The sequence below is a fragment of the Kwoniella shandongensis genome, chromosome 14, assembly GCF_008629635.2.
Source record: "Kwoniella shandongensis chromosome 14, complete sequence".
NCBI classification, from domain to species: domain Eukaryota; kingdom Fungi; phylum Basidiomycota; class Tremellomycetes; order Tremellales; family Cryptococcaceae; genus Kwoniella; species Kwoniella shandongensis.
The window spans coordinates 661,766-686,598 of NC_089300.1; the positions used below are offsets into that span (position 1 = coordinate 661,766).

Below are 24,833 nucleotides of genomic sequence, written 5' to 3' on the forward strand. Positions count from 1 at the left end.
CCCTCGTTACTATAATCATCCGTGTTAATGAACCCAAACCCAAACCCAAACTCCAACCCAAAAATAACAAGTAATCATCTCATCCTCTTCTCCCAATCGCCTAACCGTTGTTCATCCATACTCGCTCTTCCAACCGCTCGGTTCGAATTATTGCTTAGATCTTTAACATCCAATCCACTTGCTGATCTTCTGATCTCACTTGGACTATCGGGAGTCGTCGTCCCGTTCTGAACCTCGTTAAGCGATAACGAACTTGCCAAATTCACCAGCTCTTTCTCCCTCGCACCAGTCTTATCCGGATCAGATGGTGCTAGACGATCTTTCCCGTTCAAAGGTGAAACAGCAGGTGCTCTGCTCGACACTCTTGGAGTAGGTGTGTCTGGCGCAGTAGGCTGGTTGAGTACATTCGGGAAGTAATCTTGTCCACCTTGTGATTGACCCTGCGCAAGCGTTTGGGAAATGTTCAATGGTTGACCGGGCGGTCCAGCAAATTGGTGTATCGGACCTTGCCCATTGGGGAAAGCCTGTGTAGTCGGTGTGCCCAAGGCAGCCGATCCACTGTGCTGCTGCTGTTGTTGCTGTGGGAATCGGTTGACGGGTGCACCAGGTGCAGCGTTCAGGAATGGGTTGTACTGGAAGCCTGTAGGCGAAGTCACAGGTATACCAGGTGAGAAAGGACCGATACCGGGCGACATGAAATGTGGGTGGATGGGAGGTGTCTCGGGGTACGCGTTGAAGACGAAACCAGGCATCGAGGGTGTCATGGGCGGAAGGTTTCGTGATTGGAACGGGCTTGTAGGGTTCCCGTCGCCAATGGGGGGGAAAGCAGGCATAGAGATAGGACCGGGATGGTGATGTTGTCGGAAGTTGGGGGTTCCGGGACTGGCACGAACAGGTGTTTGGTGCTGAAGCGATGTGTTCAAGCTCCAAGGGAGTTTTGGAACAGGGGAATCAGCTGGGCTGGGCCCATTGCTTGATTGTATCGCTGTGTCAAGAGGTGATGGAACAGAGTTAGACTCGGCGGTCCGAGACGACTGAGAAGAAGGGCCAGAACCATTAAGATGGTTCTGAGGATGTTGTCGGTAACCGCTCGGATCATGATCCGCACCATTGAAAGGATGACTATCCCGTTCGAGATGTGCGCGAATACGGAAGCCTCCAATCTCACGGCTGACCGGAAGTTAGCATATACAGAAGGACATGCGGATAGGGTTGTGCTCACTTGTTGAACATCTCCACGGCTCTCGCCGCATCTGCCTCAACCGCAAACAAGGCGGTTCCAAAACCTCGTGGTCGTCCATTGGGATCTGTCGCGACGCTGAGACGATGTCAGCATTGCCTGTGTTACACCTCGATGTACTCACTCTGCTCTAATGATCGTGCCAGCCGGTCGTAAGAGATCCTTCAAATCCTGCCATTGCATGGACAACGGCAGCTATTGCAAGAGGTCGTGTCAATCCAGGGGATCCAATACAACAGAGCTACTCGTCAACTTACGTTTGATACGAATATCACTCTATCATGCAGGGTCTCGGGCGGACCGAGACCCATTCCCTGGTGTGCTAGACCTTCCATTGATGCTATAGGTGGTCCAGACGCTTTCGGTGGACTAACAGCCCCATCGCTTCCACTTGTCACACCGCCAGCTGGTTTTCCTGCATCCATCGGGGGTATCACCGCTTTGACACCAGCGAACAGAGGTGGGGGAAGTGTACCGAGGTGACCGGGTGGAGGTGCGCGACTTGTTGCACCGTCTGCATGTCGATCAGGCGATGTCGAGCTAGGAAGCGGGCCTTGACCAGAAGCGGAACGAGACATGCTTGCTGTTACACCTGGTGAGGTACTCCTTCCCATTTGAGCAATCGGATCAGGCGACACGGAGTGCGATAGGTGTGAACTGGATTCCCTTCGAACCGCGTCCAGAGCATGAGGAGGAGCTGGTCCAGAGCCTGCAGATAAAGAGCCGGCCAGAGGTGAGGCAGCAAGAGGAGGGTATACAGGACCGCCGGTATTTTGCACGCTGAGAGGGAGAGACACCGAGCCGAACATCGAAGAGGGCGATTGACCGCCAGGCATGGGAGAAGATCCGGCTGACGACATTGGTCCGCCTCCGGGAGATACACCCATTCCAGGCATAAGCATGCCGTGATGTCCTCCTTGACCAGAGAACGATCGCTGACCTGGTATCTGTCCTGGTAGCCAGCCGGGTCCGCCATGTGGTGTGAGATGTCCTGGGAAAAGGAAAGGTGAGGGAGTGTTGCCAGGGACGGAGTGATAATTGAACATGGGAGGACGAGGAGCGTTGTGGTGGACCTGATGAGATTGCGGCTCGTACTCTGGTGGTAGACGATCGGGTCGGACCTCTAGCGTTCGTGTTTGCCATGTATATCCATTATATCGATCTACACGGGGTCAGTAATCATCAATTTTCACTGTCGTGCGGACATACCAATAGCTCTCGCAGCATCTTCTCGACTTCCCATTAATACCGTCCCGTACCCTCGACTTCTGTTATCCGGTCCCAAGCTGACATCTGCTCTTAGAACCGTACCTGCCTTTCGAAACAGGTCCTTCAGGTCTTGCCATCGTACTCGGTATGGTAGCTGCCACACTGTTAGCTCACAGACAGGAAAGTTCGATCACTCCACGCCACTCACGTTTCCCACGAAGAGGTTGACGCGTCCATCAACACCGACAGCAGAAGGCAGGAGGTTGGTCATGAGAGGGGTAGAAGATCGATTCACTGATACATACATCTGTTCAGTTCAAGAGACACAAAGGAGTCGCAGCGGAATACTCACTGTCCGCAACGAAGTCCGCAGGGGGCGGTGGTGGAGGAGGAGCATTGGCGATAGCAGCAGCGATGACGGCGTCGATTTCTGCTGACGTAGGTGTGCGGGAGACAGGTTGCGACATCTCCGGAGCAGAAGGATGTGTCTACGCAGAGCGTCAGTAAAGATCTATCAGGTAGGGAGGATTGTGACTGACGACTGGGGATCTACTTCTATCTGAACCTTCGGCTGAGTTGCGTCCGTGCGAAGCTACTTGCTCCTCCAAGGCTGAAGGTTCAAGCAACGACGACATGGCGGATGGGAAAGAGTGACCTAGCGATGGGAAGAGAGGAGTCAGCAATCTGTGAGTAGTCCAGCCCTAGCGACTGGAGAAGGTGGAGGACAAAGGATGGAGTCCGCGTTATCCACAGCCAGCTGGCATGTGGACAACGTCGCGTGGAGCATCTGAACTCACTTCTTGTGGTATATCTCACTTATCAACAGTGATGAATATGTGATTATGATGCGAGTGAGTATGTCGGGTATATCTCACGGAGACGCACACGAGTCGCAAGCTGACGGAGGTAAAGCGACGTCACGGTCGCGATTCGTTTGCGAAAGATCCCAAATCCGGAAGGCCGAGAGGTAAACAATATCTATGAGGACGTGCTCTGAGAGAGAGAGAAAGGTGTATGACCAGGAAAGACGATACCCAATAACCCAAGAGATGTATTCGAGAAAAGTCAACCAAGGATAACGAAAGGATAGATGCAGGTTGAACAAAGCAGTGAAGGAGAGTGACAGAGCAGATGAGGTGAGTTGGAGATGTGATCGGTTATTCCATCATAGACCGGCGGTGTGATGTTGTGTATGTGGCACAGAGGTGCACACGTGGTCGCGTTATATTACAGCGTAATAAGGTTACTCGGAACTGGAACTCGATTACAGATCCCAATCCTAATTGAATGTAAAAAGCGTTGGAAGTGGCAGTGGTGGCGAATTGCAATCCATACAATCATGCACGAGAGAACATACACTCAAAGCAAGCAGGCTGCTCAAAAAAGATAGCAGGAGCATATGTAATGTCTTCTCCAAACACATAGGACGAAGACTCATTCCCATCTTGGCGTACGCAATGCCGTCAGATGCGGATGATGTTATCCAATACAAGAATCATGCGCCTCGTTACGTGCGCTCCACCTCCATCTGTGTGAGCACTGCCTATGCTAAGGCCTTCGAAGTAGATTTTGCCTCATCTTGAGAAGTCAAGTCACAGAAGACCGTATCCCAGCGGTAAGAAGCCGCGGCCCGAGCATAAGAAGACCTGAAATGAGTGAAAAGTGTATACACTTTTCACTTGACCCCCACATTATCTTCCTGCATGGCTTCTTTCCCAAAATGTCTTCTGACATGTCGGTCAAGTTCCGGTTCCCCTACCATACTAGTGATGTAACGACACCACCCCCTCGTCATGATGAAAATAGCCGAGTTGGGTCTTCGTGCGATCCTTTCACCGTTTCGTCTTTCCCCTCGATCATCAATAGAGGGCGAGGTGAGGAGAAGCCGCCCATAATTATGACATGACGGGCTCAACACTATAATCTCACTAAAAGCCCGGAGTGGAATATATATATGAACCCATCAATATCCCTTGAGACTTCCAAATTGCCCTCACTCAACTCATAGCTTTGACTGCCCGACCAATCTTCAATTTTCACAGAAGCGACTTTGACATAAATCACACATTCGAAAGGCGACACCATGACCAAGGATCAAAAAATAATCACCGGTTCCAACTCCGACCTTGGTTCCAGCTCCAACACCAACGCCAATACCAGCGCCAGTACGACCACGTCAAGGGCCAACCAGAAGCGAAAGTACGACGAACCAGACGTCACCGCCGCACCCATCACCACCAGCGACAGCGCAAGTAACGGTACTGCCTTCTCAAATGCTGGTTTACAGTCGCAGCGAAAATATGACAGCGCAGACACTACGACTGCAGCCGCCACCAGTATCAATACCAACCAAAGCACCAAAAAAACTTTCATCTCCAGAAGCACTGGTTGCTCCTCTTCCAGAAACACCAGACGTGCTTCGACACTTGCGTCTATCGACTCATTCTTCCCTCGCGGGGGAAGCACGGCCATCAGAGCAGGGGAGTCGTACACTACCAAGAGAGGATACACTTTCACACCTTCCGACGCTGGTGCGCAATTGTTGCGGAAAGCGAACAGGCGAAGTACCGCCTGAGTTAGTGAGCGAGTGAGCGAGTGATCGGTTGAGATACGAAAAGAACGGGATATGGGTATAACGATTTTGTAGTTGTAGTATTACGGTGAAAGAATGTGACTATACATCGTGGCGTATACAGTATAAGTGAGCATAACGGGCAAACTGATTGAGAGAGAGAGGTTCTTTTTGTATGACTGACGGTGTGCGATGAAAGATGCCGAGTCATGCAATCATACAGTATGCCGCAGTCACGTCATGCCGATTGACACTCGCGTCGCACCCCAACAATCCTCCGCGATTCATAAGTGCATGCATCTAGAACAAACCTAACAAATCATCCGATGCCCCACCTCCCTGCTGCTGCTGCTGCTGTTGTGGCGGAGGAGGACTTGTCACTCCGCTAGCTGATGGTGGTGGTGAACTGAATCCACTCAAACTCGCAAACGGATCTGAAGAACCTCCCGCTCCGCTTAGTCCTGTGACACCCGCCGAGATCGAAGCAGGTGCGATCGGTTGTGTACTTGGCGCTGTCATACTTGCCGTCGAGAAGAGATCCATCAATTCGTCCAACGGATTCGTGGATTTAGCAACCGACGCAATCGCTTGAGAAGATATGATACCGTCCGACACGAGACCTCTTGAGGAGGAGGATGAAGGTCCGCCGTTTGTAGGTGTAGGTTCGTCATCGGCGTCGAAGTCGAGGAGATTTTCAGCTTGATTACCCGCAACAACAGTTTGCAGAGCCTTCTCTCGCGAAACGTCTTCCTCGGCACTAAAAATCACGACCCGTCAGTACTCCGAACGATGGTATGTGATTCGAGGATGTTCACACTGTACTCACTCTAGAGTACGTCGTTGCATCTCCTCCGCACCAAGTCTACCCTTTCCAATAAACGTAGCGGCAGGCTTGTGATAGACACTTGCGAGTGATGACACTTCAGTGATGAGCTCTTCCAAGATGGCAGGAGCGACGGTTGTTTGAGGAAGACTGATTGGCGGTCGGACAGAAAGAACCACGGACTGCGCATAGGACAAGCGATGAGCCTCCCTATGTCCGGAGGTCAACTTGCCTGGGACTCACTTTGGCAGCTGCGGGATCTGATGACAACAACCTCCAGTAGATATATGCTCTATCTCTCACATCGGGACTGTCGCAGTCCTTCGTAGCTGCTTGCAAAACCTTCTGCACGATGACTTGACTCTCGTCGGGTTTCTTCAAGAACAGCTTGACGATCGCAGTAAGCGTTTGCAGTTGGACCTGCATTAAAGGTCAATCAGCTCTGCAATATTGGACAAAAAGCGGTAGATGGATACTAACGGGATAGCTTTCCTCCTTGAAAGCATCCAAGAAAGTCCCCAGAAGCTCATCCGCATTCTCAATCTTCTCGGCGTATTCTCCAATAATCCAGATCAGCGAGGCTTTTGCTTCCGGCTCGTCGAGCTCTTCGAGGTTGGAACAAAGTGCAGGGATGATACCCTCATAAGAGTGAGGGTATTTTCGGAAAATGTCCTGCGTAGCAATATCATACTTTAGCTTCTTTGTCAAGCAGACGGGAGGACTGCCACTCACCTTGATCACGATCACCGCCTCTTGCACTACGTAGCTGACCCTCGTCTCGATCAAGTCCATCAATACGCTCACACATCGCTCGGCCGCCTCATCAATCTTGATCGCAACTTGTGCAACCGCTCTGACAGCTTTTCGCACAAAGTCGACATCCACTTCTGACGCATACCTATCGTAATAGCACCGTCAGCTGAAATGCCATACCACATTGGTGTGTCCGCTTGACTGCTCACTCTTTCAACTCTCCCAACAGCGTATCCACGTTCTTCTCACTCGCCAATCTGACCATAATCTCCAACTTCTCAACCTTGACGTAAGGTGGATCATTATATTTACAGAAGAAGACTCTCATCTCGTTGGCGAGGATATCCGGTCGTTTCTGAAGCAAGAGGTTGATATTTCGCAATGCCACCCACTGGACCTCGGGCGGGGAGGAAATGAGCGTGACCAGTGGTGGAGCCATCTTTCGAGTCAAAGATTTCAGGAGGTCTTCTCGCGTAACGTTCTTCATATGTATCATGATCACCTATATGGAAGTTGCATAATCAGCTAGCCGCACGTCATCTCACATAGTAAAAGCACATACCTTTACCGCACCCAAAACCACTGCTGCATTGACGTGTTGGAATTGGGGCATCACCCTCTCACAGATATGTTCACTCTCCTTCTCATCCACCGACTTGTATCTCGCCAAAGTCGACAGAATCGCAATTCTTCCCCATTCTGAACATTCATTGAGGGCAACGAGCAATTTGGTGAGAGTCGCTTGGTCGATGATGAACAGAGCTTGGGAAGGACGAGAAGTGGGTGGTGGAGAGTTCGAGCCACCAGGTGAGGATGGAGGTGATGCCGGGATGTTGAGTGACGCTTCGTGAATGTCTGCGAGGGCTGCGACGGCATTCGCAACGACCTAGGGGTACAACAATTTTAGCAATGTGACTAAGATGGTTTGGGTCGTTGCGATATCAGTCGCATCAGGTTTGATTGGGTGTGGGGATAGGCAAAATGTAAAGGGAACAAGGCGAAATACTTACCATAGGATTACCATCGCCAATCAAATCCCTCAAAGTCTCTATAAACCCATACTCTACACACAACTCGGGCTTTAAATCAAACACCTTGGCAACACACAAGGCTGCCGTTTTCCTGACGTAGGGGTTCTCATCCTTCAGACATTTTGAGAGGGGGGAAGCGAGATAGTCCAAGATCTTTTCGGCGCGAAGGACGGACATTGTTCGAATAGCGAGAGCTCGGACTAAAGGGTTTGGGTCTGCTGTGTCCTGTGTGCAGTGAAGATACAAGATCAGCGTTTAAGCTCGGACGAGCATCCTACGAGGGCGGTCGGAGAAGGTTATGTGGAGCGAGACGTAGGACTAAGTTAAGTCATTCATTTGTGACGAGGGCTTACCTTGACGAAAGTGTTGACGGCAAGAATGACAAGTTCAGGTTGTGTTTTCGCATAGTTCATCAGATAGAGATAGACCAGTTTCTTCTGCTCCAGATCCTCGGTTTGCTACGAGCCCACACCAACCAAGAACAAGGTTGTCAGCTTAGAGTCTGTCGTCCATCCATGTTCATAAACGGCGAAGACAACGCAACAATCCACCCCACTCCCACACATCCCAACCCACTTAACTCCTACTTCCATGTACTACCACTGACCCTGCTGCCCGTTCTGGCATGTACTAGAAGGAGGAGGAGATCTGCACGTACCATGTTCTTCACGACATCTGGGAAAAGCCCACTACAATCTTTCCCAATTGTATGATTCGCAATCACACGCTTGATAGCATCTGCTCTCTTGTCGCGATATTCAGAGTTGAGCTGTTGACGAAGTTCCCAGTTCTCGCCTGATGATGGGCAAGTATCAGAGACAATCGATGTAGTATAAGTCGTTGAGTGGATACAGGGCGACGACAAGACGAAGGAAGAGATGTACATATGGGGGAGGAGCAAGTGGAGATGCGTTAGTAGACATCAAGGAAAAGCGAGGGGGACATACCCTTTCGGGGCGGAGCCATCGCCATTTTGTAAGCGGTTTCTCGTCTTCCTTAGTCGGTTCTAAGAGTGCGGGTAGAGGGTATCGGAAGACGGTAAATACGAGGTATATGATGATCTGGAAATGGTGAAGTAGTGTAGAATCAGAGGAACGTCATACAAATGAGGTTGACAACGCTTTGTTGAGACGAGACGCGGCGAAGCCAACACCACCTCTCATCCACCACGTGGGAGCCGCCGCTGATCAGTATGTTTGTCCACTTGGAGCAAGTTGTTTCACGATTGTTGAAATATTGCTACTGTACACGATGCATAATGTCCCCCTACCCACCCCAAGCCTATATACAGTATGTTCTACACGGTTCTTTCTCACGCCGCAGTTCCCTTGGGTCTCTTCAATAGAACCGCATCGTCATCCATCTCATCTTCGGTCGACTCTCCACCTCTTCCTTCACTGCTACCGCTCTTACTTGTCTTATCGGATCGCTCGGTGGGTTGTCGCTTTCTCAGACCATCTTCAGACTGTCCAATGTCGAGGTGTACTGGCTGTGGTGTAGAAGACGATTCTCGTTCAGCAGCAGGGGATATCGAAGGCGCAGACGCAGAGAGAGTGTTTGAACTTGACAAGCTCGAGCTGGAGCTGGGACCGGGGGCAGAAATGGAACGGAGAGATTCGAGCATGAGTTCTCGAGTGGTCTCAGCGAGGGAAGTAACGTCGTCGGCGGTCAGTCCGATAGTAGGTATAGGGGCGAGCACTGCACAGATCATCTCATCAACGTTTATTCCATATGCAGACTCAAAGTATCAAGAGACATACCTTTGATCTTCAATGGTCCAGACTCAAACCTGGTTCGTGAGTCGAACATGCGGTGGTAGTTCTCGCATACAATCGGCACAATGGGAACTTGCGCTTGTACGGCGAGATGGAACGCGCCCTTCTTGAAGGGCAAAAGTGCAGAATCGGGGGAAGACGATCGCGTTCCTTCGGGGAACACCCAAAGCGAGACCTGTAACGAGTGGTCAGCTCGACTCAGTTGATACACGGTAATGACTGGTGTAGCTCACTCCTCTCTTCTTCATGTCATCGCCTGCTTGCTCGAGAACCTTGATAGCGTCTTTCCTGTTCTTTCTGTTGATGAAAACGGCGCCGGACAAGGTCACTGGTTTGACAGATCAGCTGTATGCAGCAAACTTTGAGCAGCTCGACAACTAACTGTATTGTCCAAGTAACGGTGTCCACTTCAATTCGTGCTTTGCCATGATAGCAGCTCGTTTAGGGAATATTCGACCAACATACAAGATATCGAGGAAGCTATAAGAGCGCTATTTCAGCTAATTTCTAGGCTTCGCGAAAAGAGAATTAGCTGACCTTTGATGATTGCTGAGAACGACTGCACTCTGTGGCTTGCCATCTCTTGCAGTCAAGAGTCGTGTAAGATGTTCTTCACCTTCTACTTCAAATCGGATACCGACAAGAGGTCCACAGACATGGTAGAACGATCTTGCGACGTAATAGTTGATGTTGAGTCGCTATGAACGCGTACATTCTAAGGTCAGCTGACAACGAACAAACACAGACGGCGGTGGTGGTGGTGGCAAAAGTTCAACAGAGGATGAGACTCACCTGTCCAGCGGCTGTAGCTAACAGACTGACGATGACCCCCCAAACACTTGCGAGACCAAGTGTGGAGATGTACAGGGTCAAGTGGAAATAGAATCTAGCCTTTTGGTATCGCTGTGAGAGAATACCAAGGGTGGAGAGCGCAAAGGTGGAGGCCAAGGCGAGTGGTTTCAAGAGCCATGAGAGGCCCATAATGCAGTGTATGAGATTCGCTGGGAAGCGAGGAAGTCGTGGATTGTAGGTACAGCTATCCGGTGGGTGTATAGTGTTTAGTCTGGGTTGATTGAACAATAGGTAATTGATGTGATGAAGATGTATGAGACGGGACCTGCTATGATCACGTTTAAAGGCAACACAATTGCAATGCAACACAAATTGAGTGTCATGGGGAGGTCGCCGCCGGTGTAACCGGATGGGGAGCTATACTAGTGAGATAGAATTGGTCCCGTTTATCTCGCCTCACACGTCATGTTAGCCGGTTCGTGTCGTCAGAGACAGAGATTACAACAGCAACAACAAGTGTATTGATAGCGATCTCTTACCTGGCCATTCATCTCAGTCTCGTTCTAAACTTGGGAAATCCTACGCTTGTACAGCTTCAATTCCTTCTCCGAATCAATCAACCTGTCAAAATGGTGTGTTTCCTTCTGCAGTTCCTGTCCGAGTTTAGCTTATCCCACCAAGTCTACAAGAACAGTCGATATTCCGTCCGATGTCACGGACGCTCTGAAAAAGTTCAGATTCAACAATCGTAAAGGCAATGCTGCGATCTCAGGTATGCATGCATGTATTCCCCGCTCCAGCAACTACCTTCTTAAACTTCCTCCTTTGCCATGATCTTTCGGCTCGTGCCCATTCTGCAGGGTGTGATGTCACCTACTCAGGACAAGCTGACTCCTAATGAACTCAGTCAAAATCATCAAGAACAGTCTGACTATGGCAGTAGATGAGGAGTTGACTGATCTCAGCGTTGAAGAGATAGCAGAAGGTGAGCTGTCATGGTCTTGCATTCTGAATATCGATAAGAGCTTTAGCTAAGACCGGGAAACGCTACTGAACAGAATTACCGGAGAACGCTCCTCGTTATGTCATACTGTCTCACGAATTGGTAGGTCTTCCATTCCATCCAATCACTATGGCTATCGCCAGATCTGGGAGCCTTGAGAACTTTGATGCGCACCGGACTGCAGACCGCACATGAGACGTCCGACTGTGTCAGGTCTGTTTCTGAGCATAACAAATACTGATCTGCATTGCGAGTAGAAACACAAAGATGGTAGAATATCATACCCTCTGATCATGATCAACTGGTACGTGCAAGCTGTCCTGAAACAGCGTTCTTCCTAATTTCGCCCTCCCATCTCTCACTCAAGTCCCGTCCTTCTGCTCAGCATTTCGTTGGGGATAACCATTTACAGGCTAATCTCTCACTTCACAGGGCACCAAGCGGATCCCCTACCGAGCTCATGACACTCCACGCTTCCTCCCTCAGCTACTTCCAACAAATCGCAGAAGTCGCCAAGGTGAGCTTAGTGACTGCTGATCATCACTAGCCAAGATATACGAATGATGTATAAGCTGACCAGGTATGCTTGATATCGTAGGTATTGGAGGTACGAGATGGAGCGGAAGGATTGACGTCAAAGGCTGTAGATGATAAATTGCTTACAAACTAGGTTGTATAATGTATCTCTGAGATTGTGTTTGCTTACCACTTTGTTTCGACGTACATCAATGGGTTTTCAGCCGAGTACACTACTTTGCATATCTCCGACCTCCCTTTCTCCTCTTGCGTGCTCTGTCGTCGAGTTCAGGAGTCATGCATTGGTCCTCCTCGCATTATGAGGCCGGTCACAGTGGTCACTGTTGTCGACAGATACTGTACCTATTGACCGTGGGAAGGTTGAACCAATCAAATCTGATTCCGGCAACACAGTCAACCGAGACGATCAGTGCTTAACCCCACACTTACTATTTCTGTTCGCATCAATTCATCTTCACTTTCACGTCTTTATCTCAGTCATACCACTCACACCCAGTTCGGAGGCCTAGTCTTACAACTGCCCAGCTAGGTAGCAGGAAGCTCCTTCTGGCTTTGTAAGTGCACCCGCACTAAACGGCAGACAGACTGCGCAGGCTTAATAATTGACCTGCACTACCACCTACCAGATCCCTACTCTTGTTAACATGACGAATGATACGGCTGTCCTAGCACAGCAACTCCCCACCGAAGATGATCCGTTGACTCCTTTGCCTCCCTCGCCTACGAGTTCCGAGGCCATCATGAACGATATCGAGTACGATTACTATTCCTCTGGACTTTCGGACATACCCGATAACTGGGGTGAAGAGGAGGCGGGATTCATAGATTATGATCAGGAAGAACCAAATGTCACCATCTCACGACGTTCAGCACGTCTGAAATTGGCTCAGAATGTCAAGCGTATGTACGGATTTCGTACAGTAATGATCTCATCTTCGACCTACCACTAATGTCCCGTTTCGTGACTTGTGAACTCCGCAGCTGATGCCAGCGCGAGCTCGAGCAAACACCAAATCAACGACGACGATTCCGACTACGATCAGCCAGCTAAGAAGAAGACTAAGAGGACGGCCAGGAAGTCGAAGACCACTTCGAGAACCAAGACAAAGCAGAGACGAACAACCAAGAAGAGGAAGAATAACTCTGCTACCCCGGGAACGGATTCAGAGGACGATGAAGGGAGTGCTTCGCCAAAGAAGGGGAGGAAGGTGTTGCTTGCCAAGGCAGCTGTTTGGCATGATATCCCAGATTGGGGAGATAGGACTGATTGTCCCTTGCTAGAATTGCCAAGGGAGATTTTGGATATGTGTTTTGGTTTGAGAACGGGATTGGGGGTGAGTGCTTTACGCCGACTACAATATTTCGTAGCGAGCTGATTTGGAGCTTGAAGATGAGGGACTATCTTGCTCTTGCTGGAGTGTCAAAGTTCTTTAGACATCAAATGACGGACGGTGTCTTCCATGTATGTTTCGAGTACACCAGCTTGCGAGATGCCGCTGACATGTCATCTCGTAGGAGATCGTTCACCACCTTGACATCGTTTACGACAAACCTACTACCAATCACGCTCGTCACATGTTCAGCCGACAGGTCAAAAACTGGCGCAAAGAGCCAAAACGAAAAGTCGTCTACCCTTCTAATCCCAACCATTACATCCCTCGAGGTCCGCGAACTGAATGGTCCCAAGCGCAGTACACCGTTTACAAAGAAGAACAAGGCATCTGGAAGGGAAAGATCAAGGCAGAGCAGAAGAAAGCGTTGGTAGCTGCAAATGAGAAGATTAAGGAGAAGAAGAAGTCGGATAAGAGGATTGAATTTGGAGGAGTCCACAGGACGATCTTGGCAAAAGTCAGAGGATGTTTGCCTGGCGAACCACCTGCTGCGAAGACGGAACGCGGTCTGCCTGTCGAACCTTGGAGTGAGGACGGGGCAAATCCCGCTAGTCTTGCCAAAACTCAGGATGGAGCAGATGGCGAAACAAACGCTCTCGAGCCTGAAACAACATCGATAGAAGGGACAGTTACGCCCGACAAGAACAAGAGACTTGGGAACGGAGATTGGACAGTCCCAGATTCCGACCCCGAAAGCGAGGAAGAATGGTCCGAGGTCGAACTGGATTCCATGACGGGCAGAAGACTCGTTCACGACTACTATCCAAGCGAATGGCGTAAGAAAGGAGCGAAATTACTTCTCGATCAGGTCATCAACAAAACAGTGAGCTTCTATAATACGCACTTCTGGATGTGTCTGAACATCGCTTTCTGATGCTCGCGAGTAGGACGCGCGCAAGGACTTCAAAATCACAGATGCAGAACTTTTGTGCTTGAAGCATGTCCTCGTCGTAAGTGGTTCCATGCAGAGACTGTCGTACATAGACTCTAATGCGCCTCGGTAGCCTAATCCGATGAATACCAAGAAGTGAGTCGCCAGCTCTTCGAGTGATTCTTGCGCTAATCAGCCCCACTCTTGCTCGATAGCCCACAGCAATTGTAAGTACGAGCCACGCGGACGGGTGAAGTTTCGTCTGAATCTGATGATATTCCCTAACAGCTTCCGCTATACCGCAGTCGAAGCTCTCGCTTATCGTGCTCATGGCGGAGTGATGGGACATAAGCAGCACATGTGAGTGTGTTCTGGCAGAACTGCCCCATGCTTCCATAATGTTTGCTCACTGATCAATACAGGAAAGAAGCCCGTGCGAAAGCCGTCAGGCTTGCCCAAAATCGACAAGCGAGGATCGATCAAGCGATAGCGGACGGTACCTATGTCAAGAAGAAAAGACGTTGCCAGGTCCCGCCTTACAAGTGGTCGTATAGGGAATATGAGCATGAGATCTACTGTGATAGCGGCTGTGAATGTTGGCCGGAATGGAAGAACCGCGCGTGGTGATAATCGGACTAGTGTCGCTGGAATACTATCACTGATTGTATATTGCATTGTTGTGTCATATAGCATATGTTCTGGTCGTTGTATGTGTGCGAGCGAGACGCTGTGATTACACATGTTGTCATGTAATATGTTGCCATGTATTCAATATCCTCATGCATAACTCATGTCCAACTGAGAAGTAAGTGCCACATTCCCAAGTATCCCTTAAAATGCCGCGACTGGTTTTGTGCATGTGTGGGTGTATTTGCCACTTTGGAATGTATCAGTGAATGAGTGATGACGTGTATGTTACATGCAGAGCAGTAGTAACTAGTAACAACGAGAGTGCTTTCTTGTGCAGCAACATTGATTATTTCATTTCTCGGTTGATTTTCCCTCTTTCGGCATCAATAATCGATTTACTATACGAGTAATCCAACTTCACTCGCTGCACCTCGTTCTCAGCTCTACAGTACAACTCCCTTTGCGACTTTCTTTTGCTTTTACTTTTACTTTTTACTTTTGCTTTTTTATCACATACACATATACATATATACATCCGACATACCCCTCTTCATCTCTGTTCCCCATTCTTGATGCTGAGATTGATTTAACAGGAAAACAACTTCTTGGTCATTTCATCCGATTCGCTTCGACATGAATAATGGCTTCGGTCGCCACAACCACCCATCCGCCTTTTGACATCCCTTCACCTTCCGGACCCGGCATAGGAGGTCCCAGTACGACCCCTACTCCTAACCTCTCCATGTCAAGTCCAGCGACACCACAACAAGTCGAGACGCCCCATACTGTCAACCTTCAAACACCAGGGACGACAGTGATGGATCGGAATGGATCATCCTCGTCCTCCTCTGCCGAAAGGGAAAGGGAAAGGGAGAGGATGGATTTGGAAGAAATGTATAATCCTAATCCGAATGGGAAAGGTAAGGGGAAGAGCATAGCGAGGAATATAGAAGAGCAAGATGATACTGAAGAAGAAGTGGGAGGAAGCGGTCTGGTGGATCTTGAAGCTATCAGGAGGATGCAGAATCGAGTCGAGGAGATTGAGAGGACAGGGGATGATGCTGGGATACAAAGGGATGAATTGTTGGGAATGGTGAGTTAGGCATACGAATATATAGCATCGTACTGACCTCTTTGCGTAGTTCAAATCCCTCCTCCCGCCTGTACTTGATCATTTGCCCTTTCTGCAAGAACGATTATCTGCTCAGAAAGATACAATCGCAACGATGCAACAACAATCAAAATTATCCGAAAAGATCATGTTGGTCGAGAGGTGAGAACATTCGTCCCACATTTCTGTGTACCTTCACTGACATTCCTTGACGTTCCTCCGCTTAGACAACGGCATGCTGCCGAAAGAGACTCATGGCATGCGGAAACTCGAGCGATTATCAATCAACGAGAAGCGGAGATTGCAGCTGGGACAAGACAAAGGAAAGTCCTGGATTTGGATGTGGGATATCATCAGGAGTTGGAAGCGGCGAACAAACGATTGGAGATGGATAATAAACTCATGGCTCCAAGGGTGAGTATTGGGTTACTTGAAACCGAGGTGGAATGTATGGCTGATGATGTAATCAGCTTGCCGATACTCAACGGCAAATCGATAAACTGGTCAACGAATTGCGTCTCCTTCGATCCAACGTTGTGCTCAATACCCAACCCTTAGCCATGCCAGTCGACTCCGGCCCATCTCATACCCCTGCTATGCCACTTCCGCAATACATGCCCCAGTCAGAACGACGGAAATCCCGATCACCGACGAAAGGAGGATTCGGAAGAACTACCATGGGCGATGCTAGGACCGAGCATCTCCTTCTGGCGGCGAAGAGGGTCAGAACGATGCGCCAAGCCGATGATCGAGTGGGTCGACTTACTCTTGCTGAGCTCAGAAAGAACGGTGTGGTTGGTCCCGAAGGTGGTTTGGGGTATTCTGAAGGATATGGCGGGAAAGCGGAATCAGATGCAGATGAAGAGGAGAGCGAAGATGAGGAGAAGATCATCCCGGATAGACGGCCTAGCATGTCAGTCAAGGGCAAAGGCAAAATTCCAGCTTCAGCCCAAGCACCTCAGGGAACACCTCTCCTCCCACGAGCAAAAAGAAGTGGCAAACGACCCATCCAACCTCCACCTTTCCCAGAAACACCATCCAAAGTGAAAACACATATTGCTCCTCCGACTACACCCGGCGGAAGCAATTTCAATGATTTGCTCAGAGCTGCCGAGATGGCTACTCGACCTGGTACACCTACACCTGAAGATCGGTCCCAACACGTGCCGCTTTCAGCTATGTCAGCGACGAGAAGCACCACTCGTGTAAGGGAGGACAGCATGAGCGATCGAGGGTCTCCGACGAAACGACCGCGACGAGACGGATGGACCAATGGCAGGGACGACGACGATCATTCTCTCCCTATGGCGACGCAACAATCTGAATCGCAGCAATCTGCATCCGCACTCGATCTCCTGGCTCAAGCTAGTCAGCTGGATGTTGCACAGTCGGGCGATATGTCATCGCAGAGTTCTGGTCCTCACCTCTCTTCGGCCGCTCGACTCGGTGGCTTGCTTGATGGTGGTTCAAGCCCCATGAACCAGACACCGGAGGAAGGTGGTGGACTCGGTCCTGCTATCGATCTCACACCGCTCCATAGACCTGCACCCCCTCCTATCGAGGACTATCAGATCGATCCATCACTTTCGTTAGAGACTCGACCACTCGAAACTCCCAAAGGCCGACCCAGGTCGTTCTCTAACGCCTCGGAGCTCGCCACCCCGGCGAGGGGGTACGCCTCTTCCACGGTGTATCCTACTCCGGGGGGTGAGAACCCGTTCGATGAAGGCACGCCGAAGCAGGAATCGATGGCAGCTTACGCTAGTCCGACGGGAGGTACTGTTCCAGGATTGGGGAAGTATGTGCACTTGACCAGCAGCATGCCAGCGAGAAGGGTTAGGTCGCCTTATCTGAAGTGGACGGTAGAAGAGGTAAGTCCAACTACCTGTTGAATATCATGTTGGAATATGAACTGATATGATTCGTTTGCGGTTGCAGGACGAATTACTTGCTCGAGCGGTCGCTATACATGGTGAAAAGTGGGATTTGGTCTCGAAAGGGGTCCCTACTAGGAGTTATCACCAAGTGAGACAGAGGTGAGTGTGGTGCTATGTCCGATAGGCAGAAACTTTTACTAACGTACCTACGTTTCTAGGTGGCTACGAAAAACCGGAGCGTTCGACAAGAAACCTTCCGAGTCGGTTCATGGCTCTTCAGGACTAGCAGGGGAAGACGACGATACCTCGCCAACTCCTCCAAGCGGGAAAAAGCGAAGAAAGAGTCAGGTGTAGGCCCGTGACATCCGTGCATGAAGAAAAATGAGAAAGAGAGAGAGAGAGGGAAGGTGGTCGAGATATGCTTGCATTGTCTATACATTACTCGTACAACTTCGAGTGTACTGTAGCCCTTTTTGGACATTTTGAATATAATTTATACTTTTTTGGTTCTTGCCATTAGCGGGAGAGCAGAGAAGTGAAGAAGAGAAGTGAAGAAGAGAAAGAAGAAGAAGCAAGAAGGTATGCTCATTTAAATGTCATTATTGCATGTAGTGCATGTGCGCTGTTTCACTTTCCAGACCGAGATGCAAAAGCAGCATGAAAAGCAAAGTGGCGGAGAATACTGTTGTTGTCGTTCAGGGTACAGTACGTCTTGTCGATCATCCTCGTTATGTGTGCGTCTGTGTGTATGTGTGTATGTGTGTATGTGGGTGGGTGGGTGCACGGTGCTCTTGCCCCAAATAAAACGAGGATGACACGCTCGACACACGATGTATTTTTGTATGATCGACAGATTTGACCAACGTGCGTTTTGCTGATTGTTCTTCTCTTGTTCTTTACTTACAGACACAATTTAACTGACTTTGATAGTCATCTTCCCTGGTGGAGAAGTTGATCGAGTCTGATAACATCGACGCAATTGACTTCCTAAAGCGTATAGAGGTACTCGACAACCCTCGCAGCATCACTTGTGACGATCATAACGACCCACAATCCACGACCCACGACCCACGACTTGCAATTGACGATTTACCATCCCCAAGTAGCCATCGAACGATTCTTTCCCGTTGACAAGGTCGTCAATATGCACTTACCTTTCTCCTCACGTACGAAATCGTACTCGACCTCAGGCATCCTCCCTTCGTTCACGGCATTCTTTTTCATCTTACCAACTCTCGTGGAGTGTGGTAGACCTTTCCCCCTTCCAGGGGGTAAGACACTCCAACCTCTTGTCCCTTATCGTTCAGCAACTCCTCCCGCTTCCACCCAGAAAGCGATCACTAATAGATATGCTCGACGAGACGAGACGATTGAGAGCGTTGGGAGGAGAATGTACTCCCAGAGTGAGATTGTGGATCGGGGTTGGGGAGAGAAGGAGAAGAGAGATTTGATATGGGAGTTACAGATAGCCTATGAGGGCGTTACGTTCTTTGAGGGGTGAGTGGGTCTCTGCTTCTCTGTTTGCCTCGGAGGACCAGGTGTCAGTAGGGAGTCAAAAGGAGGATTGGGGTTGGGTCAGGTGGGTCGGAGCGAAAGATGTAGGGCTGACGAGAGATTTCGTTGCTAGGTGGGATTGGTTCTCCGCTGCAGGTATGTCACCCTACTTCCTTTTCCTTGCTGCTCTCTTCCGGGGCAGGACTTCCACTCCGTACTCCACCGTTCTTGAGCTGATGTGATTCACCTACTAACTAGATCCTAGCCATGGCCGTGAGTATTATTCCTTCGCAGCCTCGGGGCGTTGCTGAGTCGTGTACAACTCACTTGCAGTGGTGCAGTACCAAGATTGGCCGACTGCGTTCGACCAAAACCTTGCATTCTTCACCAGTGACGGAATCCCAGGTATACAAGTGAGCCTCACTCTTTACCCTCAAATTCTTGACTCATCCAACAGACTGTCGGATTTGTCTTCGACTGACCTATCTCACTTGCATATCGCAGGCCGATCACTGGTCCCATCTCCCAGTCGGTACCCCTCGTAATTCCGTTCGCATCAGCTCAAAAGGACTCTTCGCAGGAGGTCTGTTCATCATAGACCTGGCGCTGATGCCTTGGGGCTGTGGCGTTTGGCCTGCATGTGAGCTGGACACTGGCGGCAAGTCGATACAGTGGGAAACAGCTGATCAGCATCATACACGAACAGTTTCAACATTGGGATATGAAGGACCGTGGCCTAGTACTGTGAGCTGTTGCTGTTCAGTCGGCGTCTTAGGGCCAATGAGTATGAGCTGACAAGTAGAGCGCAGGGAGAGATTGATATCATCGTAGGTCTATCGTCCATGGAGCTAAATCGATAAATCGCTAAACGCTAAGGTGTTGCGTATCGCAGGAAGGGATTCATGCGATGACTACAAAGTGGGTTTGCGTACCGTAAGGCCACGTCAAGCGCTGATTGGCGGATATCTGATGACTCGAAGCCAAATGACCATGTGAGCTTCGCAGCCTGTTTTACTGCAGGGAAAACGGTAGATGCTCATTTCGTTGTTGTATGATCCAGCCACACCACGCCCGGATGCACAACAGACCAATCCGCAGGTCTATTCACTGGGACTGTCAGAGTGAGTAGAATCCCTCTCATCGGTGTGTATTGGTTCGATCCAATGGAGACTTGCGTTGACTGTAGACTACAGGGGACCAACTGTGATTCGAGTCATGGTAGATCATTTCCATCACACCGTGAATGTCTCGTGGCGCTGATATCGTCGTGTTAGGCGGTAGTGGATGCTCGATTCTGTCTACCTCGCAATCATCGTTCGGTATGCCGTTCAATGAGGCTGGCGGAGGGGTATTCGCGATGCAGTGGGATGGTAGTGGGATTAGGATGTGTAAGTTGGGTGTCCTTCGGAACGGTATAACTTTGCTGACTGAAATTTGGCCGGTTAGGGAACTGGAATCGAGCCAATATCCCGCAAGAGTGAGCTTTACTTTCCCTACGTGTTGTCCGGCGATCAGACCGACTCAACTCTCGATGTTACAGCATTTCGTCCGAGTCTCCTAAGCCTGTAACTTGTAGGTGCCAAGTTACTATCACAGATAAGTGAGATCAGATCAGCCAGCCCTAATACAACTGTGTCTTGTGTCGTTTGCAGGGGGCACACCCGTGGCAGCGTGGGATGCTTCGACATGCGACATGGGACGTTTCTTCCAAGCTCAAGTGCTCATCCTGAACATTGACTTATGTGGCGATTGGGCCGGCAACTCTTATGCTCGTGAGTCTGTCACCTACACCTCCAGCATGCCGACACAGATATACTACTTGAAAAGCAAACACTAAGCGTTTCGGCAGAGTACACCTACTGTCCCGGTACTTGTGCCGAATACATCTCCAACCCTTTCAATCTTAACAATACAGTGATGCTCATCAACTATATCAAAGTGTTCCAACAATCTGGAACGGATTTTTCGATGAGTCAAGCGGAGAACGTGTCGAATTTGACAGGTGCAGGAGGAGCTGTGGGAGTACCATCAGCTTCGGGCATCAGCGGGGCTGACACAGGGAGGTCAAAAGAAGGTCTGGGGTTCTGGAAGATTTGGATCGTGGGGTTGATGGTGATAGGTATGGTAGCATTGCTTTGATGGCTAAAAAGGGAGTCTGAGGACATACAACATATTCTGGAAAGAAGTCATATATGATACATGCTTTCAATATCTGTACATACAAGACAGATGCAGTCTCTCGTACGTCGCATAACTTACTCGCTGATAATTAGACAAGTAACACTGCTCTCAGCCACACAACTGAAAACCGCCCATCGTGCAATCATCGTGGGCCCTGTTCTGACCGAGAGATTCGGTTTAAATGCCGTCACCGCCCGTACAGTTCCTCGGTGCACCATGCGAACACTTGACATGGACGATGACTGGATCAGAACAAGATATAATCAGCAACTCAATAAGGTGCGGACCAGTGCGTGTTCTGGTTATGTCAAGCCAAAACTCACTATGACAATCATCGCATTCCAATCCGGGTCGTTGTCCTACTTTTTTACTGCACACGGCGCATTTCGTACTTGATGCCGATGAGGGATTTGACGTGAGCGATTTCGGCAAGAAAGCAAACGCGAACGTCGACGTGACTACATTGATGGTGTGGGAGAATCAAGTCAGCTCATGGCTATGACAAGGCATTGAGTGGTAATGATGAAGACAGTCGATGCGAGGATGGACGACCTGGACTTACATCCTGACGACAGTGCCTTCTTCCCATTGATCAACGCCACGGAGTCTTTGTCTACCAGCGTAAATCTATGCGTTCTCAATCCACCATCTTTTCCTTTCTCGGTCTTCTCATCACCCTTCGTCGTTGTCGATTGATCTTTCCTTGGAATGGAGATCATCGATCCTCCAATCGAAGGGATCGTTTCGATCTCCGATATCGATGGCAATTCTCCGTTGTCGACACTGTACGATTTGCTCAACGACGGAGCTTTCGACTCTTCGAGATCTGGACTTGGGAACGGATTGGTGGATACTTCGACTACGGTCACTTCCGTATCGGGTCGATCAGGCTGAGGAGGTGACGGTGATGATGGTACGTCTTGCGATTCCGACTGTACGATCGGCGGCGTAGCCGGTACACCCCTCACGGTCATCGTCGACCCATTCGGTTCGTCCTCTTCTGCTGGAATTGCTGGGTTCAGGACAGAAGCCGTTTGGAGAGGCTGAGCTTGACGGATATCGTCTGAATATGCAGAGGGAGCCGAGTTGATCGTCAGATTGCCGAAAGAGGACGACGTGTCAGACGAAGGAAGTAATCGAGTGTGTCCTGATCAAGCAGATGTACATGGTCAGCACACCATTCGCTGAAGCAACATATCAAATAATCATCACTCGCCTATGATCTCACTGCTTGCCGTTTGGAAACTCATCAAACTTGGCATCTCTTCCCATCTCGCCGTCCTCCACTTCTCTTCTCCGTCTCCTTCGCCTTCCTTGGCCACATTAACCGAACTTGCCCCACCCCCACCTACGTCCACCTCCATTTGGGCTAATTTCCTCAACGCTTCCTCCTCGACCTTCTTCTCATCTTCTTCTTCGACATCTTTTCCACTTGGTTGTAAATCAAAGATCGGCATCGCTCTCTTACCACTTCGATGGACCAGACGAATCGAGCCGACATGTTCACTTGCATCTTCCAGTCGTGAGAGAACTTCAACTTCGATTTCCCGCAGCTGATGAAGGACTGCTGACATGGTTGGACGAGCAGTCGGATCTTCGCGAGTACATGCCAGAGCGAGGGAGATCATTGAGGGTGGACAACCAGGTGATGCTCGTCGATGCACTTCCGCTGGATCAGGTGTGAAGTGAGGCGCTTGTCGCTATGACATTTGTCAGCTAAATACGTTGGACCCGCAACCATCAGCTCACAGTGTAGGTTTTGGAGTCGACAAGTCGTCTTGACATGATCTCAATGAAGATGATTCCGAGCGAGAAGATATCGGTAGGAAGGTCAAATTCTAACCCATTGATGATTTCAGGACTCATATACCCCTGCGATACCAACGTGTGTCAGCTATGTCGCCTTGGGAAAGTCCCATCATTCAGCTCACGTCCGTTCCGCAGTACGTCATCCGCCTCATCTCGTCCGCATTCCTCGAAGCGATTCTGGCGAATCCAAAGTCGGTCACTTTGACTCTTTCGTTACTTGTAATCAGCAAGTTCTCTCCTTTTAGATCGCGATGAATGCACTGAAGATCAGAAGTCAGCTGGGTCTCTGGCTTGACTCAAGGCCGGGTCGAAGAGCTCACCTGTCTTGCATGAAGGTATGCCACCGCACGAGCTACGTCGGTTGCGAAAGATAGTCTGAGACGCCATGGAAATGGATAGGACGAGAGGATATATTGTCGTAGATTGCCACGGGGGACGAATTCTGATATGATACTGGATGAGGTTGTCAGGACCCACACGACCAGGTGTGATGGGGGAAGAGGGGGTAGGCTGACCCACAATACCCTCCCATCGTCCTCTGGAGCCTTTGACAAGCCCAGGAACAGTACGATATTCGGATGTCGACATTCCCTCATGATCCTCCATTCTCTCTCAAAGTATTTGTGTACCTAGCGCCCATGAGTTTGTCAGTATCTCGTTTGGTACCGTGCAAGAAGTGAGGGCAGAGATGGGTCACTCACGTCGTATTCCGTTGAGGGGAGGACTTCTTTGATAGCAATGTCGATACCGAGGTATGACCCTGAGGAGATATGTCAAGTCAGTATACCCAACAGTCGTCTTCGTGAGAGGACAAGAACAAGTGCTGACCTTTGTACACAGAGCCGAAGCTACCTGCACCGAGTCGTGGACCCCATACGATGTCATGATACTTTGCTGCTGAGTGAGCGCGGTGCCTGGATAAGCAGGGGATGACAATAGACTCACAGGGATGATGTCAAAATCCATCTTAGCCAGCTGTTTCGAGGTTCGAGGCGAGAGCACAATTGACGATAAAGTGTGCAATGAGGTGATGCCAGACAGGGCAATCTATCGTGAGGTTGGTGAAGGTCGACCTATTGGCTTAGTCGTACTTTGGTACCGTGACGATGTGATGGTAATGAGACACCTCCAAGGACGTGAAACAAGGTTGGTCCTGTCTCGAGTCTGAAGCGTATCACGATACGTCTCACGAGTGGAAGCCAGTCATCCAAGTATCAGAAATACGATCATTATTGATACCGTTGGGATGGGCGATGATGATTATGACGGTGAGATGACAGTGATGTCTGCATAGGATATCGGAGACGGAACATTACAGGGCGAGGGGACATACACAACCCCCTTCCACCACAGCACAGACCACCACCATAAGAGAGGGAGGCCCGTGCGTCCGGTCCGAACCTCAATCCATTACAGAGATTGCTTGCTTACCATCGACCCACATCTCGAGCGGAGATCATGGAAGAAGGTAATGAAGAGGTGCCGGTACGGTTCAGACGATGCATGCTAAATATGTCTAGATGGGGGCGCAAAGACGTACGGTGCCGAGTATTCGTGTACGTTATCGGATCGGAACAAAGACTTGAAACGCAATCGAGTGTGCCCTGAAACGTACTGTACTCTGTCCCGATATCATCTGCCTCTTTTGAGTCAGACGCATTCTTCACAAACTTCGGACTGCAAAGTGCTTGCGAGAGTTCGGAAACGTTAGCAATCTACACAGACCTCTCCGAT

The 24,833-nt window shown here is 49.8% G+C and overlaps 9 protein-coding genes across 9 annotated transcripts; 5 read left to right on the forward strand and 4 right to left on the reverse strand.

Annotated features, from left to right (window-relative positions):
• Nucleotides 1–74: 74 nt before the first annotated feature.
• Nucleotides 75–3,084, reverse strand: CI109_107334 (uncharacterized protein; the record flags this gene model as incomplete). The annotated part of the gene is made up of 8 exons (XM_032005882.1): nucleotides 75–1,170; nucleotides 1,223–1,318; nucleotides 1,365–1,435; nucleotides 1,498–2,402; nucleotides 2,450–2,603; nucleotides 2,658–2,743; nucleotides 2,802–2,937; nucleotides 2,989–3,084. The coding sequence occupies 8 exons, from the start codon at nucleotides 3,082–3,084 to the stop codon at nucleotides 75–77; spliced, it is 2,640 nt and encodes an 879-aa protein (XP_031859889.1).
• A 1,448-nt stretch (nucleotides 3,085–4,532) lies between these two features.
• Nucleotides 4,533–5,024, forward strand: CI109_107335 (uncharacterized protein; the record flags this gene model as incomplete). The annotated part of the gene is made up of 1 exon (XM_032005881.1): nucleotides 4,533–5,024. One exon carries the CDS (start codon nucleotides 4,533–4,535, stop codon nucleotides 5,022–5,024), a length of 492 nt encoding a protein of 163 aa, XP_031859888.1.
• A 297-nt stretch (nucleotides 5,025–5,321) lies between these two features.
• CI109_107336 (uncharacterized protein) lies at nucleotides 5,322–8,600 on the reverse strand (the record flags this gene model as incomplete). Its single annotated transcript, XM_032005880.1, has 11 exons — nucleotides 5,322–5,778; nucleotides 5,848–6,026; nucleotides 6,088–6,264; nucleotides 6,325–6,516; nucleotides 6,577–6,742; nucleotides 6,807–7,099; nucleotides 7,160–7,483; nucleotides 7,608–7,853; nucleotides 7,982–8,086; nucleotides 8,287–8,423; nucleotides 8,576–8,600. The coding sequence occupies 11 exons, from the start codon at nucleotides 8,598–8,600 to the stop codon at nucleotides 5,322–5,324; spliced, it is 2,301 nt and encodes a 766-aa protein (XP_031859887.1).
• Nucleotides 8,601–8,940: 340 nt separating this feature from the next.
• Nucleotides 8,941–10,384, reverse strand: CI109_107337 (uncharacterized protein; the record flags this gene model as incomplete). The annotated part of the gene is made up of 6 exons (XM_032005879.1): nucleotides 8,941–9,326; nucleotides 9,389–9,578; nucleotides 9,637–9,731; nucleotides 9,786–9,883; nucleotides 9,941–10,101; nucleotides 10,196–10,384. 6 exons carry the CDS (start codon nucleotides 10,382–10,384, stop codon nucleotides 8,941–8,943), a joined length of 1,119 nt encoding a protein of 372 aa, XP_031859886.1.
• A 440-nt stretch (nucleotides 10,385–10,824) lies between these two features.
• Nucleotides 10,825–11,868, forward strand: CI109_107338 (uncharacterized protein; the record flags this gene model as incomplete). The annotated part of the gene is made up of 7 exons (XM_032005878.1): nucleotides 10,825–10,827; nucleotides 10,877–10,967; nucleotides 11,103–11,180; nucleotides 11,254–11,300; nucleotides 11,456–11,502; nucleotides 11,631–11,715; nucleotides 11,797–11,868. The coding sequence occupies 7 exons, from the start codon at nucleotides 10,825–10,827 to the stop codon at nucleotides 11,866–11,868; spliced, it is 423 nt and encodes a 140-aa protein (XP_031859885.1).
• A 165-nt stretch (nucleotides 11,869–12,033) lies between these two features.
• Nucleotides 12,034–14,624, forward strand: CI109_107339 (uncharacterized protein; the record flags this gene model as incomplete). The annotated part of the gene is made up of 10 exons (XM_032005877.2): nucleotides 12,034–12,051; nucleotides 12,362–12,635; nucleotides 12,717–13,069; nucleotides 13,126–13,197; nucleotides 13,251–13,949; nucleotides 14,014–14,076; nucleotides 14,131–14,153; nucleotides 14,213–14,224; nucleotides 14,286–14,357; nucleotides 14,420–14,624. 10 exons carry the CDS (start codon nucleotides 12,034–12,036, stop codon nucleotides 14,622–14,624), a joined length of 1,791 nt encoding a protein of 596 aa, XP_031859884.2.
• A 643-nt stretch (nucleotides 14,625–15,267) lies between these two features.
• CI109_107340 (uncharacterized protein) lies at nucleotides 15,268–17,969 on the forward strand (the record flags this gene model as incomplete). The annotated part of the gene is made up of 6 exons (XM_032005876.1): nucleotides 15,268–15,720; nucleotides 15,770–15,900; nucleotides 15,966–16,152; nucleotides 16,209–17,609; nucleotides 17,677–17,774; nucleotides 17,834–17,969. 6 exons carry the CDS (start codon nucleotides 15,268–15,270, stop codon nucleotides 17,967–17,969), a joined length of 2,406 nt encoding a protein of 801 aa, XP_031859883.1.
• A 790-nt stretch (nucleotides 17,970–18,759) lies between these two features.
• On the forward strand, nucleotides 18,760–21,248 carry CI109_107341 (uncharacterized protein; the record flags this gene model as incomplete). The annotated part of the gene is made up of 15 exons (XM_065968019.1): nucleotides 18,760–19,112; nucleotides 19,243–19,265; nucleotides 19,368–19,382; nucleotides 19,443–19,522; nucleotides 19,614–19,749; nucleotides 19,816–19,853; nucleotides 19,919–19,936; nucleotides 20,002–20,027; nucleotides 20,170–20,230; nucleotides 20,303–20,327; nucleotides 20,384–20,497; nucleotides 20,556–20,586; nucleotides 20,650–20,681; nucleotides 20,762–20,881; nucleotides 20,959–21,248. 15 exons carry the CDS (start codon nucleotides 18,760–18,762, stop codon nucleotides 21,246–21,248), a joined length of 1,362 nt encoding a protein of 453 aa, XP_065824091.1.
• A 219-nt stretch (nucleotides 21,249–21,467) lies between these two features.
• On the reverse strand, nucleotides 21,468–24,065 carry CI109_107342 (uncharacterized protein; the record flags this gene model as incomplete). Its single annotated transcript, XM_065968020.1, has 11 exons — nucleotides 21,468–21,532; nucleotides 21,614–21,748; nucleotides 21,853–22,437; nucleotides 22,507–22,990; nucleotides 23,040–23,162; nucleotides 23,222–23,359; nucleotides 23,420–23,552; nucleotides 23,619–23,728; nucleotides 23,801–23,859; nucleotides 23,928–23,988; nucleotides 24,045–24,065. The coding sequence occupies 11 exons, from the start codon at nucleotides 24,063–24,065 to the stop codon at nucleotides 21,468–21,470; spliced, it is 1,914 nt and encodes a 637-aa protein (XP_065824092.1).
• Nucleotides 24,066–24,833: the final 768 nt, after the last annotated feature.